The sequence below is a fragment of the Hemitrygon akajei genome, chromosome 7 (assembly GCF_048418815.1).
Source record: "Hemitrygon akajei chromosome 7, sHemAka1.3, whole genome shotgun sequence".
NCBI lineage: Eukaryota > Metazoa > Chordata > Chondrichthyes > Myliobatiformes > Dasyatidae > Hemitrygon > Hemitrygon akajei.
In genome coordinates this window covers 182,607,293-182,633,059 of record NC_133130.1, presented here as the reverse complement: position 1 = coordinate 182,633,059, position 25,767 = coordinate 182,607,293, and the positions used below count along the sequence as shown (strand labels likewise).

Here is a 25,767-nt window from a genome sequence, read left to right as displayed (position 1 = left end):
CCTCGGCCATTAGGCTCTATAATGAGTTAACCTATTGCCAAGGAAGTGATGGCCTCTCCTGTTGGACTGTTTGAGGTAACTTATTTTTTATTCTTACCTCCCTTCTAATATTTGTATATCTGTGCACTTGCAATGCTACTGTGACACTGTAATTTCCTTTGGGATCAATAAAGTGTCTATCTAAACCTAGCCGACTCACAGTACAATTTACAATGACCAATTAACCCATGAACTGGTGTATGCTTTTGGACTGTGGGAGGAAACTGGAGCACCAGGAGGAAACCCACGCAGTCACAGGGAGAAGGAAGAAACTCCTCATAGGCAGCTGTGGGAAATTAACCCAGGGGGCAAGTTTACACAGGCAGACTCCATTCCAAATGTGACATTTATAATAGAGAAAAGCTGAGTCAGCATTGTCTCCAAAACATGATCACAGGAAATAAGATTTAGCAGACAAGCAGTGAACTCAAGAATAATTGTTATTGTTAGACAGTATTAATAATGTAAGATTCCACAACTATAGAGAGATGGACAAAAGGGTATTTATTAATACAGGATGGTATAGGATAGAAAGCATTGCTTATCACGTTTCTTTTTCCAGCATATGCCCTCTGACCTTTCCTCCCTGGTGGAGAGTTCAGCAAAGCCTCCCGATCACCTCACAATAAAGTTTAAGTGAGGTCTGAACAAGTGCCTATATTTACTCAGCCCTTCCAGTTACTTCCACACACTTGTCTCCTTACCTGTATAAAAGTAGATGTACAATGCCAGACAAATTACACTGGAATGCCTTTGGTTGGTCTCTTGCCTCAGCCAAAGGTTATCCTGGTTTGACAAACTACTCAACTTCAAATTGGTGGAGAATGCACCATATAAAATACCTATGACTAAGTTCTCTGGTGAAGAGTCATTTAGATAGATAGATAGATAGATAGATAGATACTTTATTCATCCCCATGGGGAAATTCAACTTTTTTCCAATGTCCCATACACTTGTTGTAGCAAAACTAATTACATACAATGCTTAACTCAGTAAAAAATATGATATGCATCTAAATCACTATCTCAAAAAGCATTAATAATAGCTTTTAAAAAGTTCTTAAGTCCTGGCGGTTGAATTGTAAAGCCTAATGGCATTGGGGAGTATTGACCTCTTCATCCTGTCTGAGGAGCATTGCATCGACAGTAACCTGTCACTGAAACTGCTTCTCTGTCTCTGGATGGTGCTATGTAGAGGATGTTCAGAGTTTTCCATAATTGACCGTAGCCTACTCAGCGCCCTTCGCTCAGCTACCGATGTTAAACTCTCCAGTACTTTGCCCATGACAGAGCCCGCCTTCCTTACCAGCTTATTAAGACGTGAGGCGTCCCTCTTCTTAATGCTTCCTCCCCAACACGCCACCACAAAGAAGAGGGCGCTCTCCACAACTGACCTATAGAACATCTTCAGCATCTCACTACAGACATTGAATGACGCCACCCTTCTAAGGAAGTACAGTCAACTCTGTGCCTTCCTGCACAAGGCATCTGTGTTGGCAGTCCAGTCTAGCTTCTCGTCTAACTGTACTCCCAGATACTTGTAGGTCTTAACCTGCTCCACACATTCTCCATTAATGATCACTGGCTCCATATGAGGCCTAGATCTCCTAAAGTCCACCACCATCTCCTTGGTCTTGGTGATATTGAGACGCAGGTTTCTCTCCAGAATAAAATTTGTGCCCCTGCTTTTGTAATCCCTTTCATTAGGAACTTTCTCCTACAGTATGTTCCTCCCCGACGTGAATGGGGGAACGTTGGATCCACCCATCTCTACAATAAGCCACTGTGATCAATGTAACTCCTCATTTCCTCATGAAATATGAAGTTCCAGATAATCTCTGAGTTGTCACAGAAGGCCATGTCCACCCTTGAGAGTTTTCTAGGTTGCCCTGTCAGGTGTGAGTGTAGGCAGGAGAACAATGGGCTAGACATAAGTGTGTCATATGTCAGTAACAAATGTAAAATAGGTGACAGCAAATCAGCTAAAAGAAACTGGCTTTCATTTATATCTCAATTTTTTTTCCTCTTAATACTCCATAAAAGCATAAATCCTTACAATCACTCTTCCTCTAGTCCACCTGACTATTACTTCCTCTTGGATCCTCTCCTCATTCCCTTTCTCCTATGGTCCACTCTCCTCTCCTCTCAGATTCCTTCCTCTCTTGCCCTTGACTTCTGCCACCTACCAGGCTTCACCTATCGCCTATCTCCTTCCGCTCCCCCCACCTTTTTATTCTGGCATCTTCTCCCTTCCTTCTCAGTCCTGAAGAAGGGCCTTGGTGCAAAACATCAGCTATCTATTCATTTCCAAAGATGATGCTTAACCTGCTGAGTTCCATCAGCATTCTGTGTGTGTGTTCCAGCATCTGCAGACTTTCTCATGTTTATGAATCCCTACAACTACTCGACATCCTGCACTGAGTTCTCAATTCTAGAAAAAGTCTAAAAGAAATGTGACCGGTTGATCTGCTTTCCATTCTGAGCTTCAGTTCTTCACACCTACTGCCTACGTTGACTGTGGTGCCTCTGAAATTCCTCTCCTTATCTTTCCAACTTTCAACCAGACTATTGGCAGCTAGACTTGCTACATCGCATGTCGTTCTTTACCCACTGATTTCAAAGCCCTAACACTTACTTCAGTCCTTCCCACCATCTCTTAAAGTGGCATCAATATTTTTTCCAACCTCTCCTACTCATTCCCACCTTGGTGGGTTCTTCCGCAATGAGCCTTTGCTCACCACCCAAAGAAAAAGAGCAATTTTGCATTCCTGGCATCGGTAAAGCAAACGATGAACTGACCTCATCATCCTTGTACCAGGATAGATTCTCAGCCGTAAGCACGAACCAGTATTCCTTGGATCCTCCTTTCATGATGCCAATATTATTGATGGTCAGCCACCCTTTCCTGATCACCTGAAACAAACACAAGCAAAAATAAATGCACAAGAAACATACTCGGAACTCAGTGCTCACAGTTAACGCACAGGTTGGATTCACGTACATCTTCTTTTGCAGATCTAAATGTGTTACAGCAAAGTTATATGGAAATCATTACAGTATTTTCTACATGTCGGAAAACAGAGAGATTATTAAGAGGTTAGAATCCATTATTTCGATGCCAAGATCAATCATGAGAGTGGAGCTCCAGCAAAAACCAGCACTTTCAATTGTTCCCAGATTAACGTCTCCCCCTCAAACATACATTGTGCGCCATATTGCGAAGTGGAATATGAGCCCAATGGAGAGGTGGGGGAATTAGAAAGTATCTCCCCAGATTCTACGTCCCACTTAACTTTCTGTTGTTGGATGCTAACAAAAATGTACATCGGTATGTTTACTTTTTATGATGGAAATGTACCAGTTATTGCAGTGCACTTTTCCACCAGGAGAGTACTTTGGCAATGGACCCACAATAGCAGGGAGGGCAGAGAATGGTTCGCAAAAAAGGAAGAGAAATTGTACTTTAAAGGAGCAGTCATCAAGCTCACATCAATAGGAGACAGAATTACAAAACTCCATATGGAACACAGCAAAACCGGCCATATGAATTGAATATTGGATCAGAATGTGCAACAGAAGAATAGAGGCCTCCTAACCCCCACAATTCCCACCAGTCCCACCATACAAGAGCCCCACTCTCTATTCCACTGCCATTTCCAGTGGGAGTCAAAGAGCCTCATCCGGATGCCACAGATTATAGTCATTGTCAAGATAATGAACCCATTCCTCCGTTTCTGTCCTTGTTTAAAACTGAATTTTGGCTCAACCTTCAGAAAACAACAAAACCACTCTGCATGGAGACACAAGGCATCAAGGGGGTCAGATTCATGAAATACAGAAGCTAAAACAGGAAAAAAACCCAGCAACATGCAACAGAAGGAAGGGGTGAGAGCCAGAGACTAACAGCTCAAGCTACGTAACTAAACACACAGAGTTATGGTCAAGCGGATGTACATCTGGGTTCTGTCAGGGACAGATGCGACAACAGTGCTGGGACGCACCAACTCTTCTTTAAAGGTATGAGCAGGGTCAATCAAAAATGGGCTTCTGTGATTTGGATATTATGTGCTTCAGATGCTTCTCCTTCACAAGCATCACCAAACTGCACTCAATTATTTTTATTCCCTGCAAACAGCCTGGCAACATGCAGCAATCAAACTAGCGTTACTGTACGATACAGAGTGGAGTAAACCAGTGAGATTACTGCTTAACTTCACTCAGTGAAATGCATCAGTACTGATAAACTCACTACTAATGGACTGGCCAGTTTAATCTTCCACCATCTCCTAGATTAACTTCCAACCTCAGATTAACACCTTGGAGATTGTAAAAGTGGAGGATGAGTCAGCGAGAGAGAGAGAGAGGGAGAGGTGGCTGAAGACAGGGTTTTACTCTGGGACTTATTCATCAACATCCAATTAGTCTTCCCACCTCCTGTTTAAGAAATTGTTCAGTATATGTTTTTGACAGGTATCAATCGTGTGGATAGTCCGAAGCTTTTCCCCAGGGCTGAAATGACTAGCATGAGAGGGCATAGTTTTAAGATGCTTGGAAGTAGGTACAGGGGAGATGTCAGGGGTAAGTTTTTTACGCAGAGAATGGTGAGTGCTGCCAGCAACGGTGGTGGAGGCAGAAATGATAGGGTCTTTTAAGAGACTCCTGGATGGCTACATGGAGCTTAGAAAAACAGAGGGCTCTGGGTAAAGCCCAGGTAGTTCTAAGGTGTTCGGCACAGCTTTGTGGATCGAAGGGCCTGTATTGTGCTGTATGTTTTTCTATGTTTCTATATGTGATGGTACCATCAAGGAATTGACCAAAAACATCTCCATCCAAGCATCTTTCAAGCACTTGGGAAGTGATGGAAGCCACTCCTCTAGTCCAATCATTCAACAGAATGAGGATCGATAAATGGAGGGCTATGTGGGAGGGAAGGGTTAAATTGATCTTAGAGTAGGTTAAAAGGTTGGCTAACATTGTGGGACGAAAGGCCTTTACTATGCTATAATGCTCTGTGCTGTATGTATATCAGAGCTAGTCAGTGTCTAACCTCCATGCTTGCTCCCTATTACCCTTCCTTAAACAAAATACTGAATTTTGAAAACTTCAGAGGATTTCCACCAACCTCAACATTTACTTGAAGAGTATCCATCTGCCAGTCCTTCCAACTTCAATCCAGAATGGCCCCACTCCCTCAGAAGAGGGATTAGTTCCTCTTTATTGAGGCCAACATATTCCACCATCACTTCAAACATTATCATTACATCTGCTTCAACCTTCTAAATCCAAAGCAAAATTTGCAGGAACTCTTCACATAACTTAACCCTTGAAAGCCTGATGTATTTAAATAACAGTGAACATGCTATATAAACCATAATTTATTCCTAACATTCTACTTGACTGAAACATCTCTGCCTCATTTTTTCTTCCTAACATGCTAGGAATTTTTGATGACTTTGTACTAACTGCCGGTAATTTGTGAAAGTGGGAACTACTCAAGTCCCTCACTCTCTTCATCTTTCAATTCCAAGATTCACATCTCAGGACCTCAAGTATGCACCATCTGGCATAACCTTGCCTATTTATGGAGTCAGTCTTCCCTTGTTGACTTTTAACTTCAATTTACACAGTGATGTGATCTTGGGAAGTGAAAGGAAGTGAATGGATTTGGGAATACAAGGGAAATTTGGAGTGAATATCTATTCCAAGGAACACTGAGAAATTGGAGGTGAATCAGCTGATAGAGCATGTCTGGAAATTTCTCCCAAGCATTGATCCTGAGGCTTTGAAGCCCCATGATCTGACTGGCGCAGACAAAGCTTCTCGACTTAAGACAGACACTCACCAATTGGAGCCCCAAGTTTCATGTGACCTGGAGATCTGGTCAATTGCATAAATCCTTGGGAATTCCCAATCAAACCCAAAATATTCCCATGTATGTCGATGGCTCACCTCAAATTTGAACAGCCCAACTCACCCAGATGTAGTTCCAACACTTAACCTGCGTTGTCACGGCAACGATATACTCACCATAATTTCATCCTTCATAGAGTAACCATAGCAGATGTAAAGAAGCCAAGCAGAGAAGTGGCAAGGGGAAGAAGGTTCAATAAAGAAAGGAAGAATATAAAATGAGCCTGATTATTACACCAGTAAAATGGATGGCATTTGCTTACAGAACAATCCACTAACAGCAGAAACTAAGTATTGGTGGTCTCAACTCATTCAAGCGCACAGCCGTTGTGATTTAAGCCTGCAAAATAGCAGGTATTTAAGACCGGTGGAAACTTGGAAACTTTTGGAAGCTAGGCCGCAAATATAGATTTGTGCTCATTAAAATAAAATGGGCGATCTGAAATTACATTCAAAAAGTTTTGAACTTGAAGAAGATGCAGAACTTCAAAAGACTTCACTTGAAATTCTGGTCAAGATTTAACAACATTTCAATCATTTAATATGGTTGCTTTTAATTTGTCAGCTTTTTTGCCCTTCTCTGCATTATTTTTTCTTTAAAATGTCTTTCTTGAATGAGCTTCATTATCACAAACGTTACCTGGATGAGGAAAAAAAATGAAAGTCGCAATAAAAGCAACAAAAGAATTAAAGACTAGCGCAGTTGAACAAAACTCTTAAAGGGGAAGGAAGCTGAAGAAATTGTCCAAGTCTTCATCCAAGATCTGGTGGCAGGAGCAAACTCTGTTCACCCAGTCCTTGGTGAACTTTAGTGAACACGATGTTCATGATCCAGCAAGTGAAGCAGTTCTGGATGTTCTGCCTGGTGGGCGGTGTAGATTTTTGTTGATGGACTCTCCCAGCTGATCAAATTCACGCTGCAAGAATGGAACTTCCCTTTCACACTGAAGGGCCACTTGCAGCCCAGCCAATGACAGCAGGGCAGTGAGAGCATGTGCGAAAGGCAGGCAACACTGTAGCAAGCTCAAGCAGCCAATAAGGAGGAATCTGGGTTCACATGACCTTTGCACTCATTATTGCCTACAAGAAGAAAAATTCCAAAAAAAAAACCCTGGGATCATTTTGGTCTAGTGTGGAATGGAGCCAGTGTGGACCAGGGCAGACCCAATGTTCAGCTTCAACCTGCAACTGGCTTCAGTACCTTCTGAGCTAGAGAATAGGAAAATCAGCCAGGCTTTTCCTTCCAGTGGGCTTCCAGGGAGGGAGGAAGGGAGAAATATAGAGGAGGGGAGAGATCATGAGAGAAGGAAGAGATAGGAAAGGGGTGAAAGAGTGGTGGTAATAAAGACAGAGAGATATTTCCTATTTTCTTATAACAGAGAAGGGGGCATTTGGTCCATCAACAACACTAGCTCTCAAAGCAATTCCATTTCATCTCACATGCCCACCAGCTAGCCAATGGGTTAGTTTACATTGCCAATTTATCTATCAACCAATACATCTTTGGGATGTGAGAGGAAACAAGAATATCCTGGTTAGGGGTGGGGGGGGGGGGTGGAGTTGGTCACAGGGTCAGGATCTTACCCAGGCCTCTGAAACTTCGAGGCAGCTGTACAAAGTGTACAGCAGAGTGCCATCACTCATGGGGTGGTGGGATAAAATGCAAGAGAAAGAGAAAGACAGAGAAACAGCAAAAGAGGGAAAGGGGCAAGAGAGTGGAGTATGAGACAGGGAAAGGATGAGAGAACAAAGGCTAACTGAGGATTGAAAAGCAGAAAGGCTAACAGACAGCCAATAAGAAGGGCAGTTAGAGAAAGAATTTGAGGGACAGAGGGGCAAAGAGGAGCAAAAATTTCACAAACGTTTTAAATATCATCATTAAATCTGTCTCAACCTTTTAATTTAATAGCAATGGAAACTCCTTTAATAATTTAACCCTTGCAGGCCTCATGCAGTGGACATCCTATGTATGTGGGAGGGGGAGAGGTGGATGGGTGTATGTGAAGAGGGGAAGTGGAAGGGGGAGGGTGAGGTGGAGGTGGAGAGGGAGGGGGGAGTGAGAAAGAGTGAGAGGGAGAGAGAGAAGAGTGAGTGAGTGAGAGAGGAGGGAGTGTGAGAGGAGGGAAAGAGAGAGAGTGAGAGTGAGAAAGAGGGAGAGAGAGAACGAGTGAGAGAGAGAAAGGAGAGTGAGAGAGAGAAAGAGAGAGAGTGAGAGACAGAGAGACAGACACTGTAGTCGACAGAATTGTAGATCAGTGAGATGTAGAAGGGTCTTCATGGGATATGCTCTGCCATCGTTCAGTGTTCATCTCAAACACTGAGGGCCAGGTGTGTTATACACGGATGATTTTATCTCTCACCCCCACTGCCTTTCCCAATGGGACCTGGAATAAAAACAGAGAATGGGTTGCCAGAGTTGGTAGTGTGACAGTCGGAATGTCATCCAGGCAGAGACTGTGCAATGTATGTCAGGATATGCTGGAACAACAAACCGCCAGGACCATCCCCACCTTCACCCCCAGACTGCCAAGCCTCAGACTCTTTGTGGCTCCATTCAGCACTGGGGTGAAATGATTCCCCTTTTTAACAACGTGTTAAACCCACGTTATGTTATGGCCTACACACAAACTCCTTGACCTGCCCCACTTCAGGCCCCCAGTAACGGCTGGGAGTCCAGCAGCGGTCCTTTGGTGGCACGCTTGCACTTGGATTCAATCTGTGCCAACCAAAAGCCGCGCTTCCGCCTCCAAGCGTACTGAGCAGCCCAATGAAAACCGTGTTTGTTCATCGGTCGCTCCCAAGTAGCCCGTGGATACCTGGTTTCCTGCAGCCTTCTTCTTGCTCAGCTGACTGCTCCTTGGCTGTGCACTGTGAATGAGATAGAAAACATCTTCAGCACAAGAACCTACTGCAGTAAGTGATTTCTCACAAAAAGAATGAACAACAGAGAAATTCTCTGAATATTCATGTGACCTGTTTAGCTTTGCAAGGGTCACACCTCAAATGAGTGGCTACCTTTAAATACAGCTGACTGAGTCCATGCAAACAATTCCTCCACTCCACTAGGGGAGCTGTTCACGGTGTGAGGACACACACACACACACACACACACACACACACACACACACACACACACACACACACACACACACACACACACACACACACACACACACACACACACACACACTCAGTTCAGTCTGTGTGGGTGGGTTATGTGGGTCATCTGCTTTATCTGGGGGTTACCTGCAACCTCTTCACCCATGAGGAGCATCATTTTTCAGTCTGATTTTGTCCTAACCTAAACATCATCACAAGCACCAGAGTGACAACCAATAGGATGGTGATGTGTCAGGGCAAACAATTCAACAAATAGTCTGTAGCGATTTGATTAGAGGTGCAGTCTATTCAGAGGGAAAAAACACATGAGGTGCTAAGTAATTTATTGGGAAAGATGCAGTTGGGGGGGAGAATCGTTATATTTATATGACGTGCATACGATCAAACTCAGTTACTGACACGAATATGTTCATAAGGCTGGATTAACAGGAAAATTACCCGATCAAACCTGGCAGCAGGATTGTAGCACATGCAGCCTCCAGCTTTTGACATATACATACCCAACTGCACAGGATATCTTGCTCATAAACACACCCATACAAACATACACACACTGTCACACATATACACTCTCATTGGCATACACACATACGCACACTAACTGACGTACATGCATTCAACTGTGTTTGTAAGCACACATGCACCTGAAAAGTTGCATACCCATAACTGGAGTTAAATTCAGCAACTGAAACTGCATTTTAAATAGTGCCCGCACACAGAGGAAGGAGTCACAAACTGAGGGGGGTGTTGAATGCAGTGATGCTCAAGACATTTAACTATCCATTTGAATTGCCAAGGCAGGGGAAGCAATCAACTTAGTGTAGGAAAATGGGAGTAGTGGATTAGTATAGATGGGTTCATGATGCTTAGCACGGACATAGTGGGCCCAAGGCTCTGTTTCCATGCTACGTAACTCTCCGATTCCATGACCCCAAGAGGTATCATGGATGCCGAAATCATGAACAACACATAAAGATGTTGAGGGGACTCAGCAGGTCAGGCAGTATCTATGGAGGAGAATAAAGAGTTATGTTCCTGGCTGATGGTTCCTGATGCAGGCTTGCAGCCTGAAATGTTGACTGCTTATTCCCCTCCATAGATGCTGCCTGATTTGATGGGTTTCTGCAGCCTGATTCCAGGAGTCAAATTTGTTTCACTACTGCTGAAAGGTCCTGAGGCTTGTGGAAACCCTGCAACCAGTGATGGAGGAATGGAATCAGTTATGCTGGTCTGGATCAGGGGTGGAAGCAGCCACCCTTTTGAGTCACCTGACCATGACATCACACTGGAAGCCACATTCCACCCATTAGCTCAATAGGGAAGGCTCAGGTAAATCACGGTCACCTAATTGGTTGCAGTCTATGCTGCTGATGTTCTAACGGGTTACTTACTTGGCAAAGCCAATGAAATCCTCATGGTTTGTGTTCATGTAGGACAGCTCAATGTCTATCAGCAGCATGACCTGCAGGACAAGAAGAATAGTTACCGAATAGACTCCCAACGGAAAGGCTACAGAGACATCGTGGTGCTGGGGTCACAGGTCACTAATTAAAGCACATATATCACAAAACCTGTTGCAGGCTGATTTCCCCAGAAACAACTAAACCCCAGCTAGAGCAACTGCTGAGTCCAAACCCAGATGGAAGATTTTCAACTTGCGCTAAACTGGGACCCAGAGCAACAAGCTGGCCAAATGCAGAGAGTTATTAGGCCTGGTACAGGGAGCGATGGGGCAGCTATGAGGGTCTGGTCAGTCAGCATTTGCTGCCCTTTTACTGATAATCCAGTTCACAACTCAATTCCACCCCGCTGGAACTTTAAGATAGATGCCAAAAATATCAGAAGGAAGATTAAGGGAACATATTTTCCAAATGGAAAGTTACTCTGATCTGAAATGCGCAGCCTGAAAGGGTGATGGAAGCAGATTTAATACAGAATAAGTGAAAGGATAAGATTTAATAATGTGAGGCTTTATAAGACACTGGTGGGGCCTCACTTGGAGTACTGTGAGAAGTTTTGGGCCCCTTATCTAAGAAAGGATGTGCTGACATTGGAGAGAGTTCAGAGGTTCATGAAAATGATTCCAGGGTTGAAGGCTTGTCATATGAGGGGTGACCTCATTGAAACTTAACAAATGTTGAAAGGCCTCGATAGAATGGATGTAGAGAGGATGGTTCCTATTGTAGGGGAGCCTAAAATCAGAGGATATAGCCTCAGAATAGACAGGAGTCCTTTTAGAATGGAGATGAGGAAGAATTTTTTCAGCCCCAAAGTGGTGAATCTGTGGAATTCATTGCCACAGGTGGCTGTGGAGACCAAGTCAGAGGCTGATAGATCCTTGACTAGTCGGAACATGAAGGGATGCGGGCAGGTGGCAGGAAAATGGATCAACCATAATAAAATGGCAGAGCAGACTCGATGGGCCAAATGGCCTAATTCTGCTCCTATATCTTATGCTCTTCTGGTACTTGGAAAACAAACGTTTGAAAGCTTGTGAGGAAAGAACAAGGACATAGGACTATTTGAAGACTCTTTCAGAGGGTCCAGCATAGGCACAATGGGCCAAGTCACCTCATACAGTGTTGAATTGTTTTTAATCTAATCACCCACCTTACGTAATACAAGACACAGCAAAGTAACGAAAACTGACAGTGGCTATTCCGCAGTCCATACCTGCTCTTTTGTCCTGCCTTCTCGGTCTCGGATGTGAGTGGTCACGATCCGATCCATTTCTTCCCGCAAGTGCGGATATTGGCCCAGCTGTAACAAAGAATCGAGTGGACAGGTGGAAAACGGCTCAGAGTATTTCCCCACCCCACTAACACACAACATCTAAAAGAGCACATTGCGGTACATTACTGTGAGAAGCCAGCGAGTACCCTTAGTCAGGTCGAATTCAGCCAAGACTCCACTGACACCATCAGACATACTTTGGGCTTGCAGGAGGACAGAGACAGCCAATTCATACTTCATGCAAGAACTGAATTTGTGCTGCTTTATGGAAGCTACTTGGAGAATGGATAAAACTACAGTGTTTGCTGTTTCAGTCAACCAGGAAAAGTTTGGAGCTCAGTGAATCAACAAACATATACTTTATTAATCATCCCTCTTATCAACCTCAGTTCTCTGCAATGCAAGAAGTGGCTGCAGGAGGGCATTTCTTAACCCAGGAAGGTGGGGGTACGGAGTGGAGGGGGATTGCCTGATGAAGTACTTGGGATGGTGGGACAAGAGTCAATGTCACTGGGTCAAGGACCTCAGTGAGCTCCGTTCTTTAAGTGAAGATGCACAGTAGGATGGGTCCTCTCCGTCCTCGTCCTCTGCAGCCATTTTTCCAGCAGCCAACACCCATGACACTGGGGAACGAGGTGAGGTGAGGGTATTGTATAGGTTGCTTGCATAGGACCTTAGCTGCAGAATGGGCAAGAGGGTTAGCAGCACTGCAGACTGAAGGGCCTGTTCCTATGCTGTACTGTTTTTGTTTTAACACAGCTGGGTAATTGAAGCAGTAAAGAGAAAGTAGAACTATTTACATTTTGTTTTTTTGAAGAGGTTCACATTCTTTGGCCAGGCTGCCCAGAAGGTCAAACAAACCTCATTTACTTTGCTTTTATCAACCCTATCTAGGGATTGATTTGCCTGCACCAATACAGTATTGTACAGCAATATGCACTCCCAGGGTTCTCTGTGGGTCATTTCTCCAATACAAACATACACATACACGCACAAACCCACACACACATTGTATCAGCATGCAAGCAGGCAGCCATGCAAGCTCCAGAGTACAATGGAGCGGGAATAAACAGGAGACGAACAGGTTAGTACACAAGGTGGAAGAATAGCAGCACACAGATTTTAACAAAGGCAATGTTGGCCTCAGATGAGATTTTAGTTTGGTCCTAACTCCATAAACAGAGTCTGTTTTCATGCCTGCCTCGCCATTTGGAACTCAATGAGATAAATGAGGCTACAGAATGAAGGAGTTCCCTTCCTTTGCATTCAGGGGGTGAGGGGTGAGCAGGTAAACAGCAAAGCTGGGCTCCTCTACACTGCCCCAAGCTGATAACTGCTGGATTTCTCAGCACACCCATCAGGTCAGTTACTAGATGTCAATTGGACTGGAGTTGCTTACACCCACCCCCAAACTGTTTCTGCAGTTCCAAAAACAGATAAAAAGGGTAGTCAGAAGGCGTGCACATATGCACAGCACACACTCTCTCAAAAACACACTTGTAGATATACACACATGCACACACACTCACTAACACACACACACTCTTTCTCTCTCTCTCACTCTCTCTCTCTCTCTCTCTCTCTCCTGTCCAAAATGCTAAGCCTCTTCAGTTCTCTCGCTCATGCATTGGAATCTGTTCTGATCTCTTACCAAGGACTTTCAGAGTGGACACAATCCAGAAAGATCTCAGGCTGAGACCTTCTGCTAGGAGAGACATTCTCCATAATGGGTTTCATTCTGCTCAAGTGAGGAAGAAGATTATTTCCTCTTCTACAGGGCAAGATCCCAAATGAAATATAACTATCTTTTTTCCCACTTCTACAAATATATAGTCTAAAATTAGTAACTCTGAACAGTGTTAATACCTTGAGATTAATGCTTTGAGGTTAAACACCAACTTTTAATGAAATGATTGTTATATGTGATAGATTATTGTGGAACACAATCTCAAAAATTAATCAAGGACAAACACTTTCATTTGGCTACCCTTTGCTGGCACTTAAATAGAGCGATTAGAATAGTTAAAACAAAGAAATTGCCATCTCACCGAAGTAATTTTGTCAGGTTACAGTTTACCAGCTGCCCAGTGAAAATTATTTTCTGCCCTTCTGTCATTAAATTAACTGCATTAATACAGTGGATTTCGCTTGATCCATTAATCGGGGCAGCTGTTTAGTTGGGACAACGCTTAATGAACAAAACATATTTGAGAGAAAGCTGGGATTCTCTTCATTTATTTGGGACATTATGCCTTTTAATTGAGACAGGAGACTGTTGCCAATCTGTTTCTAAATTGTGTCAGTCCATCAGGAGCAGAATTAGGCCCCTCAGCCCATCGTGTCTGCTCCACCATTCCATCATTGCTGATACATTATGCCTCTCAACCCCATTCTCCTGCCTTCTCCCCATAGCTTCTGTTGCCCTGACTAATCAAGAATATATCAACCTCCACCTTAAATCTATTCAATGACTTGGCCTGCACAGCTGCCTGCTGCAGTTAATTCCACAGATTCACTACACTCTGGCTAAAGAAATTCCTCCACATCTCTATTCTAGATAGATGTCCCTCTATACTGAGACTGTGCCCTCTGGTACCAGACTTCCACACTACAGGAAATATCTATCCCTCATCCACTTTGTCTAGGCCTTTCAATATTCAATAGGTTTCAATGAGATTCCCCCTCATTCTTCTAAACTCAAAGCCATCAAGTGCTCCACATAACTAATCATTTCATTCCTGGAATCTTTCTCATGAACCTCCTCTGAACCCTATCCAATGGCAACACACCTTTTCTTAGATAAGGGGCCCAAAACTGTTCACAATACTCCAAGCATGGACCTTATAAAGCCTCAGAACTATATCCTTGATCTTATAATCTAGTCCTCTTGAAATGAATGCTGTCATTGCATTTGCCATCCTTGCCACCGACTCAACCTGCAAATTAAACTTTAGGGAATCCTGCATGAGGACTCCCAAGTCACTTGCACCTCAGATTTTTGAACTTTCTCCCTGTTTAGAAAATAGTCAATGCCTTTATTCTTTCTACCAAAGAGCATGACCATACACTTCTCTACATTATGTTCCATCTGCCACTTCTTTACCCAGTCTCCTAATCTGTCTAGGTCATTCTACAGACTCCCTGATTCTTCAAAACTACCTGCCCCTTCACCTATCTTCGTATCATCCACAAACTTGGCCACAAAGCCAGCAATTCGGTCATCCAAATCATTGACATATGATGTGAAAAAAGCAGTCCCAACACCGACCCTGCAGAACAGCATTGGTCACCGGCAACCAAAAAAGGCCCCCTTTACTCCCACTCTTTGCCTCCTGCCAGTCAGCCAATCTTCTATCCATTCTAGTATCTTTCCTGTAATACTACGGTCTCTTATCTTGTTAATCGTGTGTGTCACTTTGCCAAAGGTCTTATAAAAATCCAAGTACAAAACATCAACCGATTCTCCTTTGTCTATCCTACTTGTTATTTCCTCAAAGAACTCCAACAGATTTGTCAGGCAAGATTTCCCCTCAAGGAACCCAAGATGACTTTATCATGTGACTCCAAATATCCCGAAACCTCATCGTTAACAAAAGACTCCCAACATCTTCTCACCCACTGAAGTCAGGCTAGCTGCCCTATAATATCCTCTCTTCTGCCCCTCTCCATTCTTAAACAGTGGAGCGACATTTGCAATTTTCTAGTCCTCCAGAACCATCCCAGAATCTAGTGATTCTTGACAGATCATTGCTAGTATAATTCCACAATCCCTTCAGCTACCTTTTTCAAAACCCTGGGTGCAGTCCATCTGGTCCAGGTGACTTATCTACCTTCAAACATTTCAGCTTTCCAAATACCTTCTCCTTAGTAACAGCAACAACACTCACTTCTACTCTCCGACACTCTCAAATTTCTGGTATCCTGCTAGTGTCTTCCACAGAGAAGACTGATGCAAAATACTAATTAAATTCATTCGGTATTTCTTTGTTCCCCATTGCTACTTCTCCAGCATTATTTTCCAGTGCTCCGATATCTGCTCTTGCTTCTCTTTTACTCTTTATACAGTATATCTGAAAAACTTCTGGTTTCCACTTTTACATTATTGGCTAGCTTACCTTCATATTTCATCTAATGGTATTATTAGTTGCCTTCTATTGGATTTTAATAGCTTCCCAATTCTCCAACTTCCCACTGATTTTTTCTATACTACAGTACATGCCTTATTTTGTTTTTACGGTGTCTTTGACTTCTTTTGTCAGCCACGGTTGTGTCATCCTCACTTTAGAATACTTCATCTTTGGGATCATCTCCCCTGCGCCTTCTGAATTGCCCCCAGAAACTCTAGCCATTGATGTTCTGCTGTCACCCCTGCTAGTGTTCCCTTCATTCCAATCAACTTTAGCCAGCTGCTCTCTCATGCCTCTCCAATTCACTTTACTCCACTGTAATACTGATAACCTGACTTTAACTTCTCCCTCTCAAACTGCTGGGTGAATTCTATCATATCATGTTCACGTGCATTTGTGTGGCCATTAGACACTACACTGTGCTTAGAGTGAACTGTTTTTAAATAGCATCAGTTGTGTGTGCTTCTGTTCAAAAAGCAGAGATTGTTGTCATTGATATGGGTGAAAAATAAGCAGTAAGACAATTCAGAACCGTTTTGCTCACTGCAGTTTCTAATATTCAGGTTTGAGAGATGTCAAAAACAGCCAGGAGTGAAAATAAAATTAATTCACCATTTCAACAAGTTAGAAACTATGAAGAATTTAAAGGTATCAACAATGTTATTGAATGTTATAATGAAAATAAAGATTTGGAGGATACAATCATTGAAAGCATTGCATGAAGGCAGTCCATTATCTGTATCGATTGTGTTAATTTACAATGAATCGAAAGAACACCACTGTGTACACAGGATGAATTTCTCCATTGATAACTATTAGGAACTAATAAATAGTTTTATAGTACTGGAGTAGCATTGACAGTGTTCTAATTTATTCTGTATTTCATTTAAATATATAATTTGTTATAAGTTAGATGTTATTTTATTTCTTTATATCTTTTAGCTATTTTCTTGAAACTTAGTTTCTAGAGCAGGGCTCGGCAACCTTTTTGCCTCTGTGGGCCGGATCACGTATTAATGAGCGGACGGTGGGCCAGATAAATGCCCAAAAAAGTTGAAATATGGGAATTATCCATTTGAATAGATCTAGTTATGTTTTGCCTCAAATTAATGAATAACGCATGCTAGAAAATCATTTGTGCTTAAGATTGCCTGCCCCTGCTCTAGAGTTTACAGAGAATGATACAAAAAACAGAAAATCCAGTGAGCAGCCATCCTGTGAGACAAATTGCCTTGTTCATGAGTGAGGCCAGACTGATTCGAGCTTTCCTTGATGGACTCTTGCTTGCTATTGCTTGCATGGTGGGTGGTGGAGAATGGAGTTGATGCTTTTACTGAAGCAAGTGGTGGGGGGGTTGATGCTTTTGTTGCTGCTTGTGTGTGGAAGGGGGGTGCTTTGAAGTTCTAACATTTTCTGTCATACACTCTTTGGGGTTTTTCTTCTGTTTCGTGGATGCCTGTGAGGAGTAAGAATTTCAGGTTGTATACTGTATAAATCCTCTGATATTAAATTGAACCATCGAAGCACTGACAGGACGGTAACAGTAACCGTGTGTTACAAGAGAGGTTTGTAGAACAGCATCTCTGAATGCACAACACATCGAACCTTGAAGATCAGGAACATATACTCAGTGGCCGCTTTATTAGGTGCAGGAAGTGCCCAATAAAGTGGCCTTCGAGTGTCTATTTCCAACATGGAAAACCACTGAAATCACTCATATCGAAACAAAAGGAAATGCGTTGCACTCTCATCTTCTAACACCAACAGTCTGTTGATAAAAGCTCAACTCCTCTCCAGATTTATCCTACCGTACCCTCCTAAGCCCTAGAGTTATATTTAATTTGGAATGAGACTGTCCAGCAGAACACCACAGCACAGACACCCTGGGCTCACCATGCAGAAAGAAAACTGCACTTACTATTTGTCAACTGCAATGAAAAAGTCTGAAGGTTATTATTTCCTTTCCAAAGCTGTTAGAGCCCTTCACTGTACAAAGCAGAGATAAAACCTCAGTCTCTTTGTTCTCCTTAGAACTGCAGCAGAACAAGATGGTTAAACACCCCAGGTGTCAATTTATCTGTACAGCAAGGTCACAAGGATAGGACCCTGTCAATTACTGTGTATACTAGTTTAAAGTGCTTTTTTTCTCAGAAGATGTTACCTCTGAGGCCACATTGATAACATACAATGACCTTTCTAAGTGATACTAATGGATCTCAAGTTCCTCATTACAGCAAAAGTGCTGCTAATGAATTGGACCCAAAATTAGATCTATTAATAAAATGCAGAGCAGAGCAGCAGGTGGGAACATAAAGGGTATTCAGCCCCTATTCTGTCAGCTGATTGCATTGTTCTTAATTTATACGTTGCTCAGCCCCAGCACCTTGCCTAAAAATTGAAGAATTGACACTCATAACTGGTCGTAGGTCTCCTCGCCCACTTACAGCATAGTACAGGCCCTTCGGCCCATGTTATTGCACCAACCTTTTAACCTATTCCAAGATCTATCTATCCCTTCCCTCCCACATAGCCATCCTTTTTGCTTTCATCCATGTCCCTATGTAAAAGTTTCTTAAATCTCACTAATGTATCTACCTCTATCGCCATTCCAGGTACTTACCACTCTCTGTGTGAAAAAACCCTACCTGAAATCCCCCTTATACGCTCATCCAATCACGATGAAATTATGCCATCTCATATTAGCCATTACCACCCTGAGGAAAAGACATTGGCTGTCCATTCCATCTGATCACCTTATACACCTCTATCAAGTCAGAGAGAAGTACAGCACAGACACAAGCCCTTCAGCCCATCTAGTCCATGCCAAAACCATTGAAACTGCCTACTCCCATTGACCTGCACTGGGGCCATTACTCTCCATACCTCTACCATCCATGTACCTATCCAAACTTCTCAAACGTTGAAATCCAGCTCACATGCACAACTTGTGCTGGCAATTTATTCCACACTCTTGCATCCATCTGAGTGAAGTTGTTTCACCTCATGTTCCTCTTAAACTTTTCACCTTTCACCCTTATCCTGTGACCTCTGGTTGGATCTCAAGTCACTTCTTATCCTCCTTTGCTCCAAAGAGAAAAGTCCGAAACACCGACTGTACTCTTTTCCATAGATGCCGCCTGGCCTGCTGAGTTCCTCCAGCATTTTGCATGTGTTGCTTTGGATTTCCAGCATCTGCAGATTTTCTGTTGTTTGTGTTAGCAATAGCTCATTCAACCTTTCCTCACAAGACATCATAGGACAATACTTGGGGCAGACATTCAGATTCCCACTGCCCAATGTGATCTCACGATGCCAGAACCTCACGGTTCTACCCCTTGCAAATGAATTAACTCAGATAAAATGGCTTTATATCTACTCTAACAAATCTTTTGGTCATCTTGGATTGTTTAATCTACCATGACAAAGAAAATGCGTGATTCAAGATTCAGATCCAATTATTATCAAAGAATGTAGAAATTATGCAACCTTGAGATTTACTTGCTCACAGGTAGCCACAAAGCAAGAAACCCAAAAGAATCCAATTAAAGAAAAAAAATAATAAAAATAAAAATAAAAGACTAATCCTCGAAGCGCAAGAGAAAAAATAAATAAAAATCATGCAGACAACTGCATTTTTGACATTTTTCTCAGAATTTCTCATCTAACCACACATTCCACTGTAAGTTTGTGATGGGAAAAATACTAGACTTGAGATATTTGGGTTCAATGATTCTAGAACATAGAACATAGAAATCTACAGCACATTACAGGCTCTTCGGCCCACAATGTTGTACCAACCATGTAACTTACTCCAGAATCTGCCTAGAATTTCCCTAGCGCATAGCCCTCTATTTTTCTAAGCTCTAAGATTCTGATATGCCTTATGTTAGCAAAACCTACACTCCCTTCCAAGATGGGATCTGGAATTGAAGCTGTTTGGGAGGCTGGACAGCATGAGACTGGTACTGATTGACAGTCAAAGTGGAACGGAGATACGGTGAGAAGGAACACTGGGAGAATGAGAGTTTGCACTGAGCTGATGGGGGAGGGGTCAGGAGCTCATGCAGGGGACATAATGGGAGGAATTGTGAGAGGTGACAACATTAAAGTACGTGATTGACCCAATGGATCGGAATCCCCATTCAGTGCTACACCAAGGGATGGGCAAGTTGTGAAGTTTTTTCCAAGTTTTGCCACAACACTCCAAGAAGGGGTCAGCACCAGGATTCCCTGGGGTATCGGCATGAATCATCCCATGAGCGTCTGGTCAAACTTCCACAATTACACAAAACTGCCCTGAAAAGGTCAATGTCACATGACACTTCAGAAATAAATGTGAAGAACCAGAAATAAGCATGGAATTAATATTTCCCAATTCTTAATGCAGGCTCACTCTCTGTTATTTCATTCAATCATTTGCAGTCCTTATTGAATGGCTAGCTCTGCTTTCCAGGGTCACGTTTTAGAGAGCATTTAGAGTCAATTGTGCTTGTGGGACTGGAGTCACACCAAGGCCAGACCAGGTGAAGATGGCAGAATTCCTTCCTTAATAAATTAATTGAGTTTTACAACAATTCAGAAGTTTTGGCATTCACCATTACTTAGACTAGCCGAGCTCCAAATTCCAGAATATTAACTGAACTTTGATTCCACAGTTGCCTTGGTGGGATTTGAACTCAAACATCTGGATTGTTAACCCATACCTCTGAGTTACTAAACTTAACTACTACACCAAGCTGTGGCATCAATGCAGTATCCTGCTTAATCATCGTAAATGTGTTTAATTTTAATGGAAGTTCAGGGGGCCACTCTGCATCTAGCTGATCCCCACCAGTAGAGAAGGAGGACTTCTGGTTGTAAGAGATTGGATAGGCTTGGTGTATTTTCCCTGGAGTTACAGGGGCTGAGAGGTGACATGAAGCAGACATATAAAATTACGTGAGGCATAGATTGGATAAATAGTCAGTCTGTTTCCCATGGTCTGGGTGTCTGCAGCTAGAGGGAGTAGGTTTAAAGAGACAGCGCAAAGGTTCAAAAGGGATTAGGTCATGAGATCGGAGGCGAGAGCTAATTTTGCTCGTTCTCTGCGATCTCCACTCCTCTCTCCAGGACACGAAGCCTTTCACTATTCTGTTGCTGGATCAATTTAAATGCCACATCCGACAGACAGAGAAGGCAGGGTGTCAGTCGGGACGAGAGCAGATTTCGCTTGATCTCTGTAATGGTCATCTCCATGGCACTGAGGCTATGAAGACTGCCCCGATTGCTGTGCTCTGTGCCCGCTAACATGATGAACTGATAGTGAGGCTTTGGGCTTACTCCAGGCTGCTCTGGGGTTCAGATCTGAGGATTCAATTTTGGTTCAGAATGTTGTTGTTCATTTCAATTGTTTGCATGATTTGTGTTTTATTTTCTTTCTCATGGGTATCGAGCATTGGTCTTTTAAATTCTCTTTTTTTTTCCCTTTTAATTGGGTCCTTTCAGATTTCTTGCTTTGTGGGCTACCTGTGAGCCAGCAAATCTCAAGATTGTGTAAGTTATACATTCCTTGATAATAAATGTACTTGAATCTTGAAAAACAAGGCTGTTACTTTAAAAGTTGGTGATCAAATTAAAATGCTGACAGACAAGGGAAGCAAGAGATCAGGAAAATGGAAAAATAATGGAGTAAAGTAATATCAGAGAGGAAGAGAACACAGAAATAAAGGAAAGTGTAAAACAAATAATTAAAAAGATGGAAATCTGAGAAGAATTTTACTCAGTAGTGGATCGTTAACGAGGAAAAGGACAGGCCTTTACTCACTAGAGTTTAAAAGGGAATCTCATTGAAAAGTAAAAAGTTCTGAGGCAGACTGCAAATGCTGGAGGAACTTAGTAGGTTGAGCAGCATCTGTGAGAGGAAAGGAATTGTCAACGTATTAGTTAGAAACTGTGCATCAGGGCTGGAAGTTAAATGTCATGAATGGCTGCCCGGATTGGAATTAAAACTGGCTAATTAATACTTATAGTGATGTCTTGAGAAGGTGGAATCCATCATGAAGGACTATTATCATCCAAGTCATGCCCTCTTCTCATTAATACCATGAGGGAGGAGGCATTGGAGCCTGAAGACACACACTCAACATATAAGAACAGCATCTTCCCTTCTGCCATCAGATTTCTGAATGGTCCATGAATCCATTAATACAACCTCACTATTTTGCTCTCTCTTGCTCTATCTAATCATTTAAAAAATTTATTCTTATTGTAATTTATAGTATTTTTACATATTGCACACAACACATAAAAGTGCTGCGCAGAACAACCAATTGCACAACATACGTCAGTAATAATAAACCTGATTCTGATGACAATGGAGATCAGAAAATATCAAAGAGAATAAAAAGCCAAAAAACGGGATTTCACCAACTTTTAAACAAGTGCCGCATATAATGCTAACACCCAGTCAAAACTCTTCAAAAAAATTGTGAGATTGTTACATCAGTCTGCACACAGAAACATGCTGAAGTAGAACCTATGCATTTGCTAGCAGAGGCTGTGTGCAGAGCCTACCTTTGCTGCATCAGAGATGCACTGACTGCAAGGAAGCTTGTCAGAGCTTCAAGGGCTCTTCCCTATGATGACCACACCCCAGCTACGGAAAAGGTTAGCAAAGAGATAAAGGAAAGCACGGAGGAGGCTCACAGTGCTCCTCAATGCACATGTTGGCAGTACTCCTGAGCTACTGTGAGTGCAGTATCCCAGCTCAGAGCTGAATTGTGTAAACAGACCACGTTCGGGTGAAGGGAGCGCTGCTGAATCACTTTCTTCATGAAGTAAGGCCGGCCAACACAGTGTGCAGGATGTCAAAGTCACGCTGCCAACCCACGAACCGCCACCTCATTTCCAAACACTGCCTTAAATGCTCAAGTTTCTTATGTTAGTGGAAGAAACATGTGCTGTTCAACCCGGGTGGTCATTCATGCCCCAGTAAAAGTCAAGTGCATTGGTACATACAGAAACGCTCAGGCTAACTTCCAAGTGGGTTCAGTCTCACCCAGTAGTAATCACTGGTGTAGGCAGCCTGGGGTAAGAGCATCGTATTATGCGATTGGCAGACAAAATGAAGCCCGCTAGTCTTCCAGCTAGAACGTTTGCATTTCAAGGAAGGTACATTTTTATTGCTGTTGTTGAGACATGAGGAACCTTTAAATAATCGTTTGTGATGATGCAATCTCAAGGTAAGCACAGGCAGCCACACCTCATTTTCCAAGTTGCATTGTGGTCTTCTAGACTCGACATCAAGTTCAACACTTCCACCTCAGGGATGTTTTCAGCACTTTATCCCTATTCCAGATTTCCTTTGGTGATTTCAGATGATTGGCATGCTAACTGTTCACCAAACCCCAGCTGTGGTTCCTGTCGTTCTCCCCAGACCACCCTCTTTCACCTTGCGCAACAATGCTTGCTTACTCTTCAGCTTCCCAGCCCTCCACCTCATCGAAGACGTCACTGATGGCCTCTTCCTGCCTCGCACAAAACCTCCACCCTCTGACTCTTTATTGTATAATCATTTCACCTCCAACTTCTACCAGGTCATCAACCTGAAATGCTAACTATTCTCTCTCTCCACAGATGCTGCCTGACCCATTGAGTAAATGCAGCACTGTTTTTCAATCAGATTTCAAACAGCTTCATTGAGTCCTGAAGAAGGGTCTCAGCCCGAAATGGTAACTGTCTGTTTATTTTTGTAGAGGCTGCCTGACCTGCTGAGTTCCTCAAGCATTCTGTGTGTGTGTTGCTTTGGATTTCCAGCATCTGCAGATTTTCTCTGTTTATTATCTTCAGTATTTTGTTTTTGTATTTCTGAAGATTTTAATTAATCTCTCTAATTAAAAAAAAATTAAGACATCTCAGACAAATAATGTGTAACCAGTTATTTATTGCTAAGGCAAGTAATAAACTATCCATGACACAATTAGCAGAAGAAAGTTGAGTGTGAAAGGAGTCTGAAAGAAAAACAATTGCATTTGGTTCCACTAACTGATTGAAAATCAAAGGAAAGGAAATAACAAAGTTGTCATTAGGAACAAAAACTATTCTACTTGTCTTCGAGTATAGGATTGGAAGTCTTTACATCCACTCCCACAGTAGGAACAGCAACAGTTTGAGCTGTCCTATGACAGAAGCTGCCTTGAATGATTGGGAAAACTCCCAGCACTGAACTCAAGCAAGCATAGACTAGGGCTCCACATGACTTGAATGCTCAGCCAACCATAGGAGGGCCGCCCACTGAACCCTGAGTGGATGTAGTTCAGATCTCTGAGGAAAATGAAGAATTGGATTACAATATAATTTAAAATGCTTACAAATCATTGGCTGTTAACACCCTTCACAGCTGGTGTTTTGACATTCTATGAGAGTTGAAGATTTCACAAGAGTGCAAAGTTACTACTATGGATAAACTATTAGGATCCAGACCCACGTCACCTGATGTTCGGCAGGAACAACACTCAACTGTGCACCGATGATGTCACCTCGACTGGTGATGTAACATTTGCAATCCAACCACAAGGCTCAACGAACAACCCTACAAATGAGCAGCCAACTGGAGCTAACAATCTTCTCATTCATTGGAATGTCCTTCAGAGGCCTCATGTCACAGATCAGTCAGAACAAGGAGAAGATTTAATTTGGGTCTCGTGTGGACTGTTTAGAATTTATAAATCCAATGAATTGCCTCACAGGAGAGATATCCTCCACAGTGGAGATACCCTCTCTGACTGCATCAATCCACTTCAACATTTCCCACATTCAATAGTCTGTTCTGGAGGACAAGCACTGTACACTGGCACTGTAATGTAAAAATCAAAAACCTGTAGACACTGGACATCTGAACTTACTGAAGAAATGTGAAACATTAACTCTGTTGTCCTTTCTGCCCTCACTGTATGACTTACCCACATCAACCAAACTCTCTGCATAGACTTTTATTCCAGCCAAAGTTTTCTCTCATAATATGGCCCCACTCTGTCAAGCACCTCAGCCACCAGAGCTAAAACTGACCTAAAACCTCCTCCCTCACTACCATTCAGGGCCCCAAACAGTCCTTCCAGGTGAGGTGACATTTCACCTGTGAGTCTGTTGGGTGTATAGTATCCGGTGTTTCTGGCGTGGCCTCCTGTATATCAGTGAGACCCAATGTAGATCGGGAGACCGTTTACACTCCGTCCACCAGAAAAAGCAGGATCTCCTGGTGGCCATCCATTTCAATTCTACTTCCCATTCCAACATGGCAGTCCATGACCACCTCTACTGCCGCAATGAGGCCATACTCAGGTTGGAGGAGCAACACTTTATATTCCATCTGGATAGCCTCAAACCTGATGGCATGAACATCGATTTCTCCAATTTCAGGTAATTGCCCCCCTTTCACCATTCCCCATTCCGGTCTCCCTCTCTCAAATTATCTCATTACCTACCCATCACCTCCCTCTGGTGTTCCCCTCCCCTTTCTCTTTCTTCCATGGCCTTTTGTCCTCTCTTATCAGATTCCCCCTTCTCCAGCCCTTTATCTCTTTCACCAACTGACCTTCCAGCTCTTTACTTCACTCCTCCCACTCTCCAGGTTTCACCTATCACATACTACCTTGTACTTCTTCCTCCCCTCTCCCCCCACCCACCCTATTACTCTGACTTCTCATCTCTTTTTTTCCAGTCCTGATGAAGCGTCTTGGACCAAAACATTGACTATTTACTCTTTTCCATAGATACTACATGGCCTGCTGAGATCCTCCAGCACTTTATGTGTAATACTATAATTGAATATTTGGGTATCAAGAAAATATTCTCTCTTTTC

The 25,767-nt window shown here is 42.8% G+C and overlaps 1 protein-coding gene across 14 annotated transcripts in view; it reads right to left on the bottom strand.

Moving 5' to 3' along the window:
• Positions 1 to 25,767, bottom strand: part of LOC140731261 (dynamin-1) — a 239,995-nt gene that overhangs the window by 97,481 nt on the left and 116,747 nt on the right. For 10 of the 14 annotated variants that reach the window (XM_073052829.1, XM_073052818.1, XM_073052819.1 and 7 more), the window contains exons 11-15: positions 11,743 to 11,829; positions 10,461 to 10,531; positions 8,766 to 8,817; positions 6,067 to 6,078; positions 2,839 to 2,952 (exon numbers count right to left, since the gene is read on the bottom strand). In XM_073052829.1, coding sequence (XP_072908930.1) covers positions 2,839 to 2,952; positions 6,067 to 6,078; positions 8,766 to 8,817; positions 10,461 to 10,531; positions 11,743 to 11,829 — 336 coding nt within the window. The remainder of the gene's footprint in view (positions 1 to 2,838; positions 2,953 to 6,066; positions 6,079 to 8,765; positions 8,818 to 10,460; positions 10,532 to 11,742; positions 11,830 to 25,767) is intronic. The other 4 variants (XM_073052827.1, XM_073052830.1, XM_073052826.1 and 1 more) reach the window with 1 other exon arrangement.